Source organism: Hydractinia symbiolongicarpus, chromosome 4, assembly GCF_029227915.1.
Source record: "Hydractinia symbiolongicarpus strain clone_291-10 chromosome 4, HSymV2.1, whole genome shotgun sequence".
NCBI classification, from domain to species: Eukaryota; Metazoa; Cnidaria; class Hydrozoa; order Anthoathecata; family Hydractiniidae; genus Hydractinia; species Hydractinia symbiolongicarpus.
In genome coordinates this window covers 13313268-13329419 of record NC_079878.1, presented here as the reverse complement: position 1 = coordinate 13329419, position 16152 = coordinate 13313268, and the positions used below count along the sequence as shown (strand labels likewise).

General features: G+C 34.1%; 1 protein-coding gene across 3 annotated transcripts; it reads left to right on the top strand.

Annotated features, from left to right (window-relative positions):
* Positions 1 to 426: 426 nt before the first annotated feature.
* Positions 427 to 15833, top strand: LOC130641403 (C-1-tetrahydrofolate synthase, cytoplasmic-like). Of its 3 annotated transcripts, none has more exons than XM_057448193.1 (14): positions 427 to 464; positions 7684 to 7745; positions 9178 to 9259; positions 9450 to 9509; positions 10040 to 10093; positions 10635 to 10771; positions 11229 to 11329; positions 11409 to 11461; positions 11826 to 11909; positions 12458 to 12511; positions 13196 to 13253; positions 13411 to 13503; positions 14351 to 14436; positions 14955 to 15833. In XM_057448193.1, the coding sequence occupies exons 2-14, from the start codon at positions 7711 to 7713 to the stop codon at positions 15021 to 15023; spliced, it is 966 nt and encodes a 321-aa protein (XP_057304176.1). In that variant the 5' UTR covers positions 427 to 464; positions 7684 to 7710; the 3' UTR covers positions 15024 to 15833. The 3 variants fall into 3 exon arrangements, with proteins under 3 accessions (XP_057304176.1, XP_057304174.1, XP_057304175.1); XM_057448191.1 differs by having other exon boundaries at positions 433 to 472; XM_057448192.1 differs by having other exon boundaries at positions 448 to 515.
* The last annotated feature ends 319 nt before the right edge of the window (positions 15834 to 16152 follow it).

Below are 16152 nucleotides of genomic sequence, written 5' to 3'. Positions count from 1 at the left end.
AAATATTTAGTACAAAAAGCTGTGAGCGGCGCAGGCAGCTTTAAGAGTATAATGCCGAAACTGGTTTGGCTAGACATTAGCGAATGCAGCATAAGCGTCGAAGTCTATACGAAGTATTCTTATTAAAAATTTACTCTGGGCTATTCCAGTTTAGAAAATCGTGCCTAAAACAGGCAAGTAATTTGTGTAAGAAGAAAAAAGTCTAAAATATTAGACAAACATTATGCAGTGTGTACCAATTAGTATTAGTAGAACTGCCACTTTTGCAATATTTCACTTTAATAACATTCGTTGGCAGACTCGGTATAGCTAAACCAAACTCCGTATAGCAACTACACGGAGTATTACTCCGTATAGAAACCACACTCCGTACGTCACATATACATTTTTAAGTACATTTCGTGTTTCCAGCACATGAGCCAAAACAGCGCGCGTGCGACCGGTTTATAAACATTGCAAACCAGGTAATCAGGTAATTAAAGTGGTTGTGTTTGTAACGCCTTCTTAATTTTAAGGTAGCTATAGCTAAAGCTTTTTTAAATCTTAGCTTTGATTATTTAAAACTTTCAGCTCCTAGCTACTAAAAACACTATAGCTAGCTAGCTAGCTGCAGTTAGCTAGCTAGCTAGATGGTGGTGGCGATAAGAGCTGGTTATTTTGTAGATCAGTATCAGCGGATATTGGCTACAATGTACTATGCATTACACAGCAGTGCCATAACCTTAACACTAAAGACGAATATAGATCTTGTAGTTTCAATTTTGAATCTATCATATATTTTTGTTTATGACTTGTTAGTAGATTTGTTTTATAATATGTAGCTAGCTACAGTAGTGCGAGTAACTATATACACGAGTATTAAACTACGGGTACGAGTAATTTCTTCCGTGGGTATTCCACGAGTACGCGACGAGTATAATGCGCGTACGAGTACGTCAAAAATACTTGCACATTTTTGCTACTGTACTCACACAGTACTCGCTAGCGTGCTCAAAAGGCAAACAATATAATTAATCGAGAAACTGGCGGAGAATGCACTTGCGGCTAATGTTGGTGTTGGATTTATTGAAAAACACTATTTTTACAGTGTTATTTTCTTCTTCGTTAGTTTTCTATGTTCAGTAGTGAGTTGAAGCTGGCATTGAGATTACATGCTAACACTTTAAGCCCTGGCGTTTTGTTGATTTACGATCGAATCAGCAGTCCCATTTGAAACCATGCCACAGGGACCTGACACTCCGAAGAGCCAGACGAGTCTAAACTGATTCGCGTTATATTCTACTCAACTGCGGGAAAGTGCGCACCAACCCAAGCTATATATGATAGTCAGAACGAGGGAGAAACTCAATTGCCTTATGACGGAGTCGTAACTTTTAAGCGAACTCTTTTGCTTCTGAACAAACCAACATCACTTCTGAAAAAAATTTAGTTTGAATGATATTCATTCTTTCTTTTCTTTTTTATATTCGCTACTTTTAAACAACAGGTGCCCACAAAATATGTGAAAAAAATTAAAAATACAATTAATAAGACACCTGAAACTTTGTTCTCCCCATTGCTGCCGCTTATTTTATTATGCACACTATGATAAGATGAGAATGGATAATAAAATTATAAAAACATGAGAAAGAATTTTCCGTACATCGTTGTTACAGACGATCTGTAATAATTCACTATTTTTGTTTATTTTTATTCATTTTAACTAAGCGCATATCCTTGATACACATTATTTTTAATATAATATTTTTCATATAAGAACATAAAGCTTCATAGAAACAAAATTTAGTGCTGAAATTTAGTGCTGGATTGCTCCTTTAAACTTGTAAAATGGCGAAATGCTGATAGCTACACGATAGACTTAAAAGCTACTTATAATTTATGACAAACCTTTTTGAAGTAATTAGGGAATTCACTCAAAATCCGGGTGTACATCATTCTCACTTGATCTAAGATTTCCCTGCTGGGCACGTTTTTACTTTTGGTTACTTACAAAACAATAAAATTAAATGCGATTGGCCTAATTTAGTCTCCAGAGTTCATTGTTTAATTCATGCTTGTGAAGAAAAAGGAATAATGTTTGAATGTAGCAACAAAACATTTAGCTAGGAGAAAAAAGCATTTAGATAACAAATGTAAATAGCAAAGGGTTTCCTCCTCGGTAAGAAAGAGCCATTACAGCAACATATACATTTTTATGTAAACTAAAGAAAATTTGTTGCAACATAAAAAAAATATGTAAAATAAAATGTTATTTCTTACGACGCGAATACGAAGTAAAAGTTTTCACAATGTGTAAGGTAGCAAACAAATGTGAGCTATCGATAAAAATTACGCCAAGACGAATTCCCGTTTTTTATCTTACACTCGCACACGTACTCACAAATCATTCACTTACTGTACTCGCATGCGCAAGAGGTTATACTCGAGGGTATGGAGTAGTATACTCGCCGATTACTTGTACTCGTCTTGCACTTTACTCGGCATTTAATGTACCCGTACTCGTATACTTGTGCATAGTTACTCGCGATCGGGACTGTACATACTAAATTTTATAACTGTGTTTGTATTTGAACTGTTTTTTGTTTTGTTTTGTTTATCTGAAGATAGTTAAAATAATAATACTTTTTTTATCATTCACCCTTTTCAGTCATTCGGTGTTAGCTTTGTCATTCATGATGCAACTGCTTGGGAATTGAATCTAAAATTTAATGGAGGCATTTAATGGAGGGGATGAAAAAAATGGGGAATGGAAGTGGCTTTACTATATATCAATAATAAAACATAATTTGAAATTCTATATAATGTCAAAATAAGAAAGTCTAGAAGCTTACTTTGTGTCCATTAATTTTTGCATTGACTAAATTTGTAAATTTCACAGAAAACTTACATTGTCAAACATGATGATTAATTTTTTTACATTCCTATTTGAAGCATTGTGTAAAATTGATAATAACCATAGATAGTGAAACGATGTACACATATATTTATTACACCCACCAGTTATAATACTACACTATAAAGAAACAAATAATAAACATAATGATCAACACTAACACATGCCTCCCTTTTTCTTGTAGTTCCTAGAAAGTCCATAGTGTTTAAAATGTCTCCAACAAAAGAAGGTACACAAACTGTGTGCACAATGAAATAAAATGAAACACTTTGATAATAGTCAATTTTATAATGTCACACATCAAGTTTTCCAATCGACAGAATATTTTGTAAACTCTGACAACTAGCACCATGTTTTGTCAGACAATCAGCCAATTGTCTTTCAGTGGGTATCCATTCCACTGTACTGATTTCTTTACGAATTAGCATCTCTTTTATTGCTGCAATATCAATACGCAGTCGTTTTTCACTTATTACTTTCGTTGAATATATAAGTGAATGTAGATTTCTATTATCAATCTTGGCATTTATTGTGATTTTCTTTACGTCTTTTCTTAGCAATTCCGCCAGTAATTCAGATAGGTACAGTGCATCGTCCAACCCATCTGATAGTGCTACACTTTCTGCAGCTGTGGTACTCTTCACTACCCTTTTAATTTTGTTTGATGACCAATTTAGTATACAACAATCATTATTTTCTCCAACTAATAAAATGATATGTGCACCTGCACTAGATGCACCATCTGGCAAATTTGCATGGGAAGCATCTGTGAATACAACTAATCGAAGCTCCTGGTTGACATTCATTTTTGGATATATCAGTTTAAACTGATCAGACTTAATTTTCTTTACCATTTTGTTAGCTTCAGTGAGATGTCTTACTTCTGGACTCTGGTTGATACACATGCTAAAGTGCAAAACATCAAAACTAACATCAGGCCTGGTCTGACTGGCCACCCAATTTGCTTGACCAGTCAAACTCCGTAAACTGGCAATTTCAGTGGAATTAAGTTTCTCAAACTTATTTGCTTGACGTTTCGGCGATAGAGGTATAAGTTGCATCGAGTCAATAAAATCATTCTGGGACACTTCTATGTTACCGTTGTTATGCTGTATGTTTGAGCCAACATATTTAAAATAATTTTCCTCAATTTTCACAATTCGAAAGACATCTCTTAATTTATTAACAACCTCTTTCTCAAAAGATGTTGTTCCAGAGTGAATAAAATCGTCGACATGGATAACAAAAAGCCCTTCTAGAATATCCTCACGTTTCCAATAGAACATAGCTGGATCGAACTTGGATTGTACACATCCAAGCTTTTCAATTTCTTTTTTCACAGTAAAAAACCAGTGTAGCGCAGCATCATTTAATCCATACACAACCTTTTTAAGTTTCCAAAGGTTGCCTTGGTCATCTGCTTCAATTGGTGGCTGCAAAAATACATTTCTCTGGATATCGCATCCCTGAAGAAAAGCAGCTTTGATATCTGTGGTTTGGCATTGCCATTCTTTTATACTAGAGATTGCTATCAGAATTATCAGGGTGCTTTTCAAGGCAGTAGGCGAGTCAACTTGTAAAATTTGCTCCTCTTCAAAGCCTCTTGCAACGAGTCTAGCTTTTACAAAATTTTCTGAACCAGTTTTCTTCTCTGTAATTACCCATGTAGTAGAAATTGTGTTTTGCCCTGAATTTCTCACTTCTTCAAAAACCTCAAAATCCTTCCAGTTCTTAATCTCTTGTTCCTTGGCAGTGATAACATCTTTGTCACAATGGCGTTGTTGTGGCACTAAGACAATGTTTACTTCCTCAGTTCTTCCCTTTTCTACCTTTTCCCATTTGTCAATACTCTGAAAATCTATACAAATGGGATTTTCTTCATCTGGGTGTTTCACATTGTACCAGGAAGAATACTTCCCAGTTGCTTTGCCAGCTCTGCTGATTATCGTTGCCTCTCTCCAAATGTTGTCACCTGGTTGCTTGTAGCGAATTTCATCATTTTTCTTTGGCATACCCGTATCGTTGTCAGTCATGTTTTGGTCCAAGGTGGCATCGTCAAGTTGTACTCCGTCGTGTATAGCAGCATCAGCATGCTGTCTTTGATTAGTGCTTTTTTCGTCTGAAGATTCACGAATACAATTCACCTCACCTGAGGTAACTTTTATTTCAGGGCCAGGATCTGATTCTGTTGGCTCTTGAAATTCATGCCCAACTTTAATCAGTCTGTTGGTTGATACCCTAACATAAACATTTCCATGTCGCACAAAGACAATTTTTCCATCTTGACCTATTACAGTGCCAGGTCCTTTCCATTTGTTGGATTCGTCTCTCTTGTAAAAGACTTTACAACCTCTGTCAAATTGAGTACAATTTACCTTAATTTTATGTTTTAAGGCACGTCTGATTTTTGATGATGACTCAGCTTCTATGTATGCTCTTCTAGCAGCATGCAAAGTGTTGATATGCTTTGCAAACACTTGGTTCATTGTTGTACCTTCAAGAGCTGGCGGCAAATCTGTCATTACGTTGGGAAGATAGGAAGAAAATCCGTTCCACATTTGCAGGCAGTTTTTTGCATTTATTGCCCACACTAGAGCCGTTTCCAAAGACACAGTTGGATTGTCTGCCAGTATCTTTTTCAGACATCTGTCGACAACAGCATGGTTTCTCTCACAGATTCCATTTTGCCACGGGCTTTCAGCAGCTGTGTTAAGGACTTAAATGTTTAAGTTTCCACACATGTTTCTATAATCTTCATTAGCAAATTCGCCACCATTATCTGCCAAGAACTTCTGTGGGGCTCCAAATCCAGAACCAATCCACATTTGCATAACATTATCTATGATAGTGGATGGTTTTTTGCAGTGGTAAATCGGCTGAAGAGATCAAGCACATATAGAATGTTTACTTCCTTGTTCCACTTTTTTAAATCCATAGCTACAGTCTCATTAAATTGATTTGCCAAAGGTAAACAAACTGCTGGTTGTGGTGGTGTTTTACGGAATCTTTGACATATCTCACAAGAGGCATAAACTTCATCTAATATAGACTGATAATCATCATCCCAAACATTTGCATCACTCAGTAAGGCTTTCAATTTAGCTTGTGAAGGGTGGGCAAATTGCTTGTGTAGTTTGACAAGCGTTTTCTTTTTCTCTGTTCTGGATACATCAGCTTCCAAGGTATAAAGGCAATCAGATATTGGTATTTCTTCTTTGTCAAGCGGAATGCAATAATGTCCTGATGAGGTACTATCAAGGTCTACTGTTTTGCCCCAAATTTTAGCTTGGTCATTTTCAAAGTCTAATTTGATTTTGGCATTCTTCATTGCAGTTTTGCTCAATAATAATGGGATTTCACTATCAATCACATCTGTTTTGATTAAAATGCTTTTTCCAGCAATCTCGCATGGGGAGGTTACACTACCTCTGGATTTCTTTGTTTCTCCTCCACCAAATTTAAAGACTGTTGAACTGTCACAGTGCTGGACTAGATTAGATTCTCTAGCATCTAACGTTTCTAAGTAACAGTCCATCCAATGACTGCCTGCAACCGTAGATGTGCAGCCTGAATCAAGAACAGCTGAATTTCTTGCTTCACTAATAAGTAAACACAACTCATTTTCATTTGATCCAGTAAATAATGTGATATGCTCCCCAGAGTTCATGGACTGTCTGTGAGGACAATCTCTCATAAAATGCAAAATAGACTCACAAATTTTGCATTTCGTAGGTTTACCATTGAAACCCAATGGGTTTGTTTTAGTGTCAGTGTTTCTAGATCGAAAATGTTCATTTTCACCATGTCTAAAAATTCTCTGCGGTCTGTTGAAATGGTTATGTTGATATTTATTTGGACGATTGTAAAGTATCTCTTCTGAAGCTGAGGCTCCCCTGGGTTCTAACGCAATGCCAGAAACATCACTCTCAGATGGGATAGCTTGTTCTCCATAGAACTTTCTGAGAGCAGTTTTCATTTGATCAAATAACTGTTCTTTCTTTGAGTATTCAACACCTGTTAACACCAGTTGTCTCTCCTTGTGAGAAAGTTTTGAAGCATCAAGTAGTTTAAATGCTAAGACTGAGGAAGGCAATTTCATATCTTTTTGCATTATTCGGTTATACCTTTTTTCAAATTCCAAAACAAAAGTCTCAACTTTCTGGTTAGCTTCACGTACGTATCTATCAAATATGGTATAACGTTCGTATACCTCACTTAACTCATCTTTTTTAAAAAGTTTATCCAAATAATCAATAAGTTTCTCTACGCCATCATCGGCATTAATACTTTCCAGTTTCAGTTCATTAAACACTGTCTCTAACACCACTTGGATCATCTTCCGGAAAAGACAATGCTACTGCAACTCCCTGTTTCTTTTTATCTAAATCTGTAACAATGCACCAAGCATGTAACTCTTCACAATATCTGTCATATGGTTTGTCTTTGCTATTGAACACCGGTGGGTTTTTATAGCCACTCATCTTTAAATTCTTCAACTACCCTTTGCTACCATGTAAAATTGATAATAACCATAGATAGTGAAACGATGTACACATATATTTATTACACCCACCAGTTATAATACTACACTATAAAGAAACAAATAATAAACATAATGATCAACACTAACACATTGTACTATTAAAGTTGCAAGAAACATTAAAATGCTGTTATCGTGCATTTTTTAATTATATGATGCATGTTATATATATAATTTCCTGATAATCCACTTTGCAAATAAATTGGTTTTATAACTATCATTTTATAACTTTTTATAACTTTTATTTTAGACATAAGCTCTCTAAAAATATTGTAGCATGGCTCAGATCATTGATGGTAAAGATTTAGCAAGGTGTGTATAAACTAAATTGATTAATGCTCCAGAATGCAAAAAAGTCGAGAAAAACATCAACCAGCATACAATAAACAAACTAATTGGGAAGGAAATAGTATTTAGCATAATTATTAAAACAAGCAATCGCACCTCCGCACGCTCCTGCAACAATTGAGCAGCGTCTTCCATTACGCACCAAAAACACTTTAGTCACGTCAATAATGCGCACCTGAGATGTCTTTTGTATAAAGTAATTATTTACTATACTAATAATCAAAGAAAAAAATGACTTAAAATACGGAATTTGAATGAAAAACCAGGATTGGAAACCGCACATTTTTTGAATCCAGCAATTAAGACTTTTCAAACAAATTCATTCATTCATAGACAAATTTTTAAAGGGAACCCAAAGTATAAAATGACTTATATTATAGAGCTTAAAAAGTCTTTTTAAATTTTTTAAAAAGCTCTTTTCGTTCTCAAGATATTCACATTTAAAGAATTTCAGATTTAATTATGCTGCATGAATTATGATGTCATATTTCAATAATAGCAAATTTGGACATTTCCTTTCATCAGTAAATTTAGACCTGTTAAGGGGTGTGCATTCAAACTTTATCAATGCAAAGATATTATAAAGGTTAATTGCTTAACACAATTTTTTTGCCGTAATGACACTTGCATGCTCATCCCAGGCCTCTTATTTTTTTGCTCACGACTCAAAAACTTGGGATCTGCATGTCGGTTTGCAATCAAATTTTGTGAGTAAACATATAGGACTTATACAAGCTTTATATAATATAAGTCAATAATCTGATCAATACTTATAACCAGTGACAATTATTGCTCATATTATGTACTAGTTAGACAAAATTTTTGAGACAAAGACAGTTTTTTCCTCATTTTTTTAAATATGGAGAAAAGTATTAAACAGTCAATGTTCTGTACCTGGCAGGCTACAAAGTCATTACTTTTGTACACATGTAGGCCAGACAGGCAGCGTTCAAAAGTTTCTAATCACATTCTCTAGCAGGCCACCATATCAAAATAATCCTCACCAAGGCCCACACGGGACTGAAAATTTGTGATTATTAGCACATTTTAAGAGTTTGGATGTATAAACAAATAGCCTAAGATCCTAATCCCCAGTTCTGCTCTAAACATTCACAACTAAACTTTGATAGGTTCAAAATGTATGAATCTTATAAAAAAGACTACGTAATTACTTGTTGTGATGAAAGTAATTAGTTGTTTCAGCATATTTTGACCAAGATGTAGGTACTGTATGAAATTAGTTGTTTTGTTTCAAAATATATTGACCAAGATGTAGGTACTGTATAAAATTAGTTATTTTGTCTCAACATTTTTTAGACCAAGATGTAGGTACTGTAATAAATTTTGGTTTCATATCGATAGTTGGCATTTAAATTTTCTTTTTTTTACCTTTTAGACAAATTCGTGACAAAGTCAAGATAAATGTTTCACAGTTGAAAGAAGATACTGGTCTTACACCAGGCTTAGCAATTGTACAGGTTTGCTTATATAAGTAACTATATATGGCTGAAACCCTATATTTATTTCATTGTCATTGGGTATAATTCTATATTAATTCGTAAAATTCCTAATGTGTGTAACACTAATAAATTTTTTAAAATATTTTTTTAAATCTTGGACATTTAGATTATTTATCAGGTTATTGTTTTTACTTCTTTATTTTTATAGGTTGGCAATCGTGAAGATTCAAATGTATATGTCCGTACTAAATTGAAATTTGCCAAAGAAGTAGGTACATTCACAATTCTGTTCATAAATTTTTGCAAAATAGCAGTTTTTAGGCTGTTTTTCAAAAAAACAAAATAGCATCTTTTGCTTAATGTTCTCTAGCAGGAAAGCTGCAGGCGCTCTGATGTAGCAGATGTATAGGGCCAGTGAGGTGCATTGTAAATGTGCCAGTTGCAGGTTCTGCAATGCCGCATTCATAAACAATTGATGCACTGACTGCAAAACTCTAGCAATTCGAAATATTGGAACCAAATATGCTAGTCATATGTCCATTGTGAACATTGACAGGTTCATAGTGTGTGGATATTATATTGAAATGTGGTAAGTCATTGCTTGTGAGTGTGGTATTTAAAATTAAACTTTTATTCCAATAATTATTTATCCAATAATATTTATGGCTGTATATGCAATGTGTTGTTATTTTATTAAAACTATTTAACTGAATTTTATTGCTTTTTTATCTCAGGTTTACAATATATAATTCTTTTAGCAAAAAAAAAATGCTGAATAGCTTTCATTTATATCTTTAGTTGGGAATGCAAGCTGAAATTGTAAAATTGCCAGACACAACTACTGAATCTGAGGTGATTTTATTCTTTTTAGTTTCACACTAGGTATTGATTGCAGACTATGATGCATTCTTTACTTTTCCTTTACTTTTTGATTAAATAAAATGTGAAATAAGAAGATTCTATGTTTCTGGCTTTGCCATCACCACCACCACCATCATCATCACCACAAACATGCTCATTATAATTACTTTCTAAACAGTTGAGATTTTTCCTCTTTATTGCCTATGTCTCCCTCCCACGTAGTCAGTGACTCACTACGTGGGAGGGAGACAGCTTTTTTATATTTGCAAATCTTTCTGTTTAACTTTCTGGGCCTTGTAAGGAGAGTTTTAAGCCAGAAAAAGAACTCCACAACCTTTACTTACCCCATACACAACACGGGGCTGCCTAATGTTCAGTTCAGTGATGTTTTTTTTGGTTTTGGGAGGGGGTGGGTGGGAAAAAAACATTCAATAAATGAACTGAAAATTTCTACAGCTACACTGAATCAAAAAACGTATTTGTTACAATTATATTACTGGTACTGCTATTAACAATATTGATTTATATGTAGGTACTAAACGTTGTAAAGAATTTAAATGATAATCCTGATGTGCATGGAATTATTGTGCAATTGCCACTAGATAGTAAAAACCCAATCAATTCATCACTTGCAACAAATGCTGTAATGCCAGAGAAAGACGTTGATGGGTGAGCATTTATTGTCAGCGAATAGTGTTGTTGTGCTATGGTATTTTGAACTTTTTTGCAAAACAAATTTGGAACCGTTTAAGTACTAATTTTTAGTTCAAAATATCTGAAAAGGGATTTAAAACTTGTCTCTTGCGTGTGTTTCCGACAGTCAACTTTTTATTAATTTTAAAGTGCTTTAATGATAACGTATGACAAGTTAATCGATTGTATAAACAATAGTTCACTTCAACCAAGGTTGACCTCAAAGCTTAAAAATGCTACATAAAGTTGATTTTTTGGCGTGGATGATCTGTTGCGTAACTTTAACGTATATCTGATGATTGACAGGAGAATAAATGTAGGCAAGATAGTCTAGTCTCCCTACAGTGAGTTTTAACAATATTTCATATATGTTTTTTTTTCTACTGTCCAATGTTACTATACGATGCTATTATGTTCATCTTGCTCTTTACAGGATTAATGATATAAATGCTGGAAGGTTGGCAAGAGGAGATCTAGAAAATTGCTTTACTCCATGTACACCCGCTGGTTGTATGGAGCTCATCAAAACAACTGGTTTGTAACATTTTGTTCTTTATTGACATTTGCAGTATTTGTATGTTTTGAATGTCAAATATATTTTATTCTTCAATAGGAATGGATGTAAAAGGACAGAATGCTGTTGTGTTAGGACGAAGCAAAATAGTTGTAAGCTAATTACGGTCATAATATCTTCAATTTTTGGTACAGTAGAGTTGCTTTGTCGTTGGTTTATTTGCTGTTCTGGTAATCACTTCAGTACCCCCACTCCTATCAGTATAATTAACATAGCATAATCTGTTTCGTTAAGACATTTTACTTTTCAGAAGAATGATATCTTTGTGCAACCAAGCATACGGCTTAAAAGTTTTTTGGATTTAATTTTTAACCTTGCTTCCCCAAATTTCATACATCTTTAACTTTTATTAAGTTTTTTGTTGCAGTTCCTCTTTGTATACATTGCATGCATGGGAAACACAGCCTCTAGTGAAGATCTGGGTGGTAGTAACATATATCTCTGTTTACTATAAAGGGTTCACCAATGGCAAGTCTACTGACATGGAATCATGCGACAGTCACTATTTGTCATTCAAAAACACGAAGCCTTAAAGATGTGGTACGTAATTTTTCAATTTTTTTTTTTTTTTTTTTGCGGAGATGGTGTAGTGGTAGCGCATTCGACTTGTAATCATAAGGTTTCAGATTCGAGTCCCCACTCCAGCGGACTTTAAATGCAGTGTTGTTAGCCCATTTAGTGCCATCTACTGACCGCTAACCGGCCTGTGTGGCAGACAAGCAAGTTAGAGCAATACTATACGTACCCTGGCGGTAATGTAACGTAGTTACAGTCAGAGGGGAGGAAGAGCCAACCGTTAGGATGGAATCCCTAAGGACGTTAAAACTTCCTGTTACTAACAAAAAAGCTGTAAACTCTTCTAAAAAGCTCCTTGAAATAAAAAAACCCACAAAAAGTTTTGGATAAATAGGCTTCCTTTTAATAAGTTGCATCAGATATACCTTTGTTAAGTATAAGTATGCATAATTTAGTATTTACAGTAGGTCCATAAGAAGGACCAAGAGAGGGACTATTGATGTTTTCATGGGGTATTTTTTTGAATGATTTTCATCTTAACTTTTGAGATTTTTTCTCTGTATTGCTTGCAGGTTCGTTCAGGCGATGTTATTGTGGCAGCTGTTGGTGTTCCTGAAATGGTTAAAGTGAGTTGGCTATGAAATGCTTTCTTATTTTATCATGCAGAGTTCCAGCATACTAGAAACGCCTGATCAATTTAAAAAATTCTAGAATATCCAAAAATTTCTGAATTGTAGCTTTTTTTAAAAAATCAATTTTGGAAGATGCATATAGGTACCTTAAGGACAGAAACTTTCGCGAATCGAAGAAAAAGGTTATTTTCGGGTGAAAAAACTTTCGCGAATGAGCAAAAATTAATGTTTTAAATTTTTCTTGCTTAAGGTTGATTTTTTTTTATAACAACGAATTTCAGGGAGGGGTCTTAAATATGCTTTTTTCGCGTGAAAACACTTTCTGATTTCGCGTGAAAAACTTTTGCGTTTTGCTGTTTCGAAATTTCCAAAGGTAAGAAATTTCGCGAGAAAGGACAAAAAAATTTGAAAAACGGGAAAGTTTCTGCCCGCGAAAGTATATAAAAAATCCATAATGAAATGTTTAATAATTACTTACTTTCAAATTATGCATATAAATAAACAAAGAATTTAGTACGCGATTGGATATGTAAACTCTTTTTGCAAAATATTTAATGACCGCGGATACGGTTGTGAGAAATCCTGGTTATCCTTCACATGGCCTTTGTCATGGTCGAAATTCCAAAAAAAAAACCTTACTATGACGTAATAAAAGAAATACTATATATGTTTATGTAGGGTGACTGGATCAAACCTGGAGCTGTTGTTATTGATTGCGGCATCACGGCCATACCAGGTATATATTTTATTCCAAGTATATAATTTTTTCTTGCAGTATTCTTTGGAATAAACATTTAAACCAAGTTAAAGAACTTGCCAAAGTGAAGTTTATGAGTGTCAAGGACATCAACTTTATGAAGTATATTCATTCAATGAAATTTGTTCCTTTAAAGACGCCAGCAAGAAAAGTGGACATAGGCTTGTTGGCGATGTTGCATATAAAGAGTGTAAAGAAGTAGCAAGTTGGATAACACCAGTTCCCGGCGGTAAGCTTTTTTAATACACGTGTATTTTTTCTGTAATATTCATCAACATTATAACGTCCATCTTTATTTTACTGATTGGTTAAATACACGTTTGTTATAAGCAACTCCATTTTTCATTTCAACCTTAGTTGCTACGAAGAAAACCTTTGAGGCAGAAATTTGATTTAAGTTAAGCTCATAATTTTGGCTGTACATTTCCTATTTATGATACTAATAAAAAGACTTGTTTATTCTTTTCTTGTTTCGTCTTTTGTTTGTTCATCCAAGTTTAATTCTTGGTTGCTTTTGAAACAACGTGTAACTTAAAGGAATAAGTTTTTGTGAGAAATAAATTTCTCTATTTTGAAATTTCGCGCAATTGCTATTTGCGCACTTCACGAAATTAAGTTTTTAACAAATATTAGATCGTGTTTTCACGAATATATATTCACGGTTTTCTTCACAGAAACTTGTCGCGGGCCCATAGTTTTCGGCAGTCGTAGCTTTGTACGAGCTCCTGATTAAATCTACACTTGACCTTCTTTGGACCTTCAAGGTTGAAGATATAAGGCTCCAAAATTGAAAGACCAATTTACACCGTCCAGAAAATCTTAAACAACTTATTTACAAGTTTAGCACAACTTAGATAAAACATTACAATGTACGAGATTAAATTTTTTATTTGTTTTGAAATTTAATTTTCGCACAATCTAAAATAGCTAATTTTTCATTGGCGAAATTGCGAAAAATAATTCTTGCTAAAATTTGTTCCTTTAAAATAATAGAGTAAAAATAGATAAAATAGTAGCGATTTCAGCTTTGTCACAGCAACTTTTTTTATCTTCTGTTTGGATGAATATTATCTTAGGTGTTGGACCGATGACTGTTGCTATGTTACTCCACAACACAGCTGAAAGTTGTAAAAGATTTTCTGCTCAACAAAAAGTTTTGAAGGTTTGCACAACACAGTAATTTACTGTTTTTTAAATATATATTTTTTAATTCGCATTTCCTTTATACAGATAATTAATATTGTTACGGTCAAAGAGAAAATCTATAGTTACAGTTAAAGCTCAGCTTGCAAAGTCTCCTATAGATCCTCTTTTTTAACCGAGATATACAATAAAGGAAAAAATAAACCGGTTATTTGTTTAGAGTAAAAAAAATGATTACCTTGTTCAAGCTATGTTACGATTAAAGTTTTTAGTGGAGAAAAAAAAATTCTCCAGTTTTTTCGAAATTTACCGATACCGTTAGAGGCCATTATATTTTACCTGGACGTTGATCAAAATTAAGGCGGTTATTTTAGCATCAGGATTGACATGTTAAAGATACCTCAACTATGACAGATTTCTGCGCATTGCTGCCATTTTGATTTCTTGTAAAGTGACGGCGCCTGTATTGACAATAAGGGACTTGTGGTAGGATAGGGGGTGTTTATTTTATGCAACCCTGTACCTTTCATTTTGCAGTCTGGCTTTGGAGTTAGTGTTGACACGCTTCGATTTATACAAAGAGCTGCTAGAAGAATTCGATTTTAAAGAAATACACCATCTCGTGGTTTTGTAGCAGTAACAAAGCGAAGTTGTTCGATTAATCAAGCGTGACTTTTAAGTAAACGCTGCATGAGATGGCACAACGCATTTTCTCTCCAATTGAAAGAACTCGCTCGTTAGATTTTCTTTCTTTGTTCTTTTTTTCCCAAAAAAAATCAGTACGATGTCGGAGAAGTACAAAGAAATAGCATAATTATGTTAGGTTATTCATTAGTTTGTATTGCAACAACAGGATATTATTTTTTCCCACCTTTTAAATCTGAAAAATCGTTGTCCAATGTCGTCATTTAATTTTGCAACGTCGTCTTGGATATGACGCGCTATTTTCACACACAAGTATTTTAACAATTCATTTTTATATTTTTGTTTTTAAGTATGTATTATCGTTAGGATTGTGTTAAAATTCTTGATACATATTGCGAAGTATATACAATGGTACATTATGCGTTGTATATAATTTGGCTACGCGCATAACTTCAGGAGAGAAAAGGCGCAAAATATCCTAACCAAATATTTCACCTCGTGTTGCGGTTAAGCTTCTGGATTAGTGAAATACTCTTACTAAAAACTTGTGAAATACAATCAAACCTCTTTTGGGAACATTATTAGATCAATTGCGGCAAAACTCTCGAATGCATACATTAATCACGTGGGTGATTATTGGGCTGTATAATATTTGGTGGAACTGCAGTGTCTTTTTAGAGTAGAGTGTAATATGATTCATAATTTGTTTTTGTTTAGTTTTTAGAATTTTTGTATAGTTTTCTATGGAATTAGAAAGTTTTAAATTAAAAACGTGTTGTTGTTATTGTTTTTTCTGTTTTAGTTCCACCTATAAATTTCGCGACTAATTTTGGTCGTATGACATATCGAACAATATTGGGAACGCAGTTACATTTAGGTTACAATAGTTGTAATGATGAAGATTAGGTTTCAGTAAACACGCTTTCTGCGCCTAACTAATTAGGAAGTATTTTTGTGTCGAGCTACTACCGCGACCATTTTTCTTGCTGAATACCCGGGGTATAATGTTCTTGATACCGAAGCAATACGATTTTTAATTAGTAAAAAGAGACTTATTCTTATTTACCGATAAAGGTGGTTCAGCGACGAT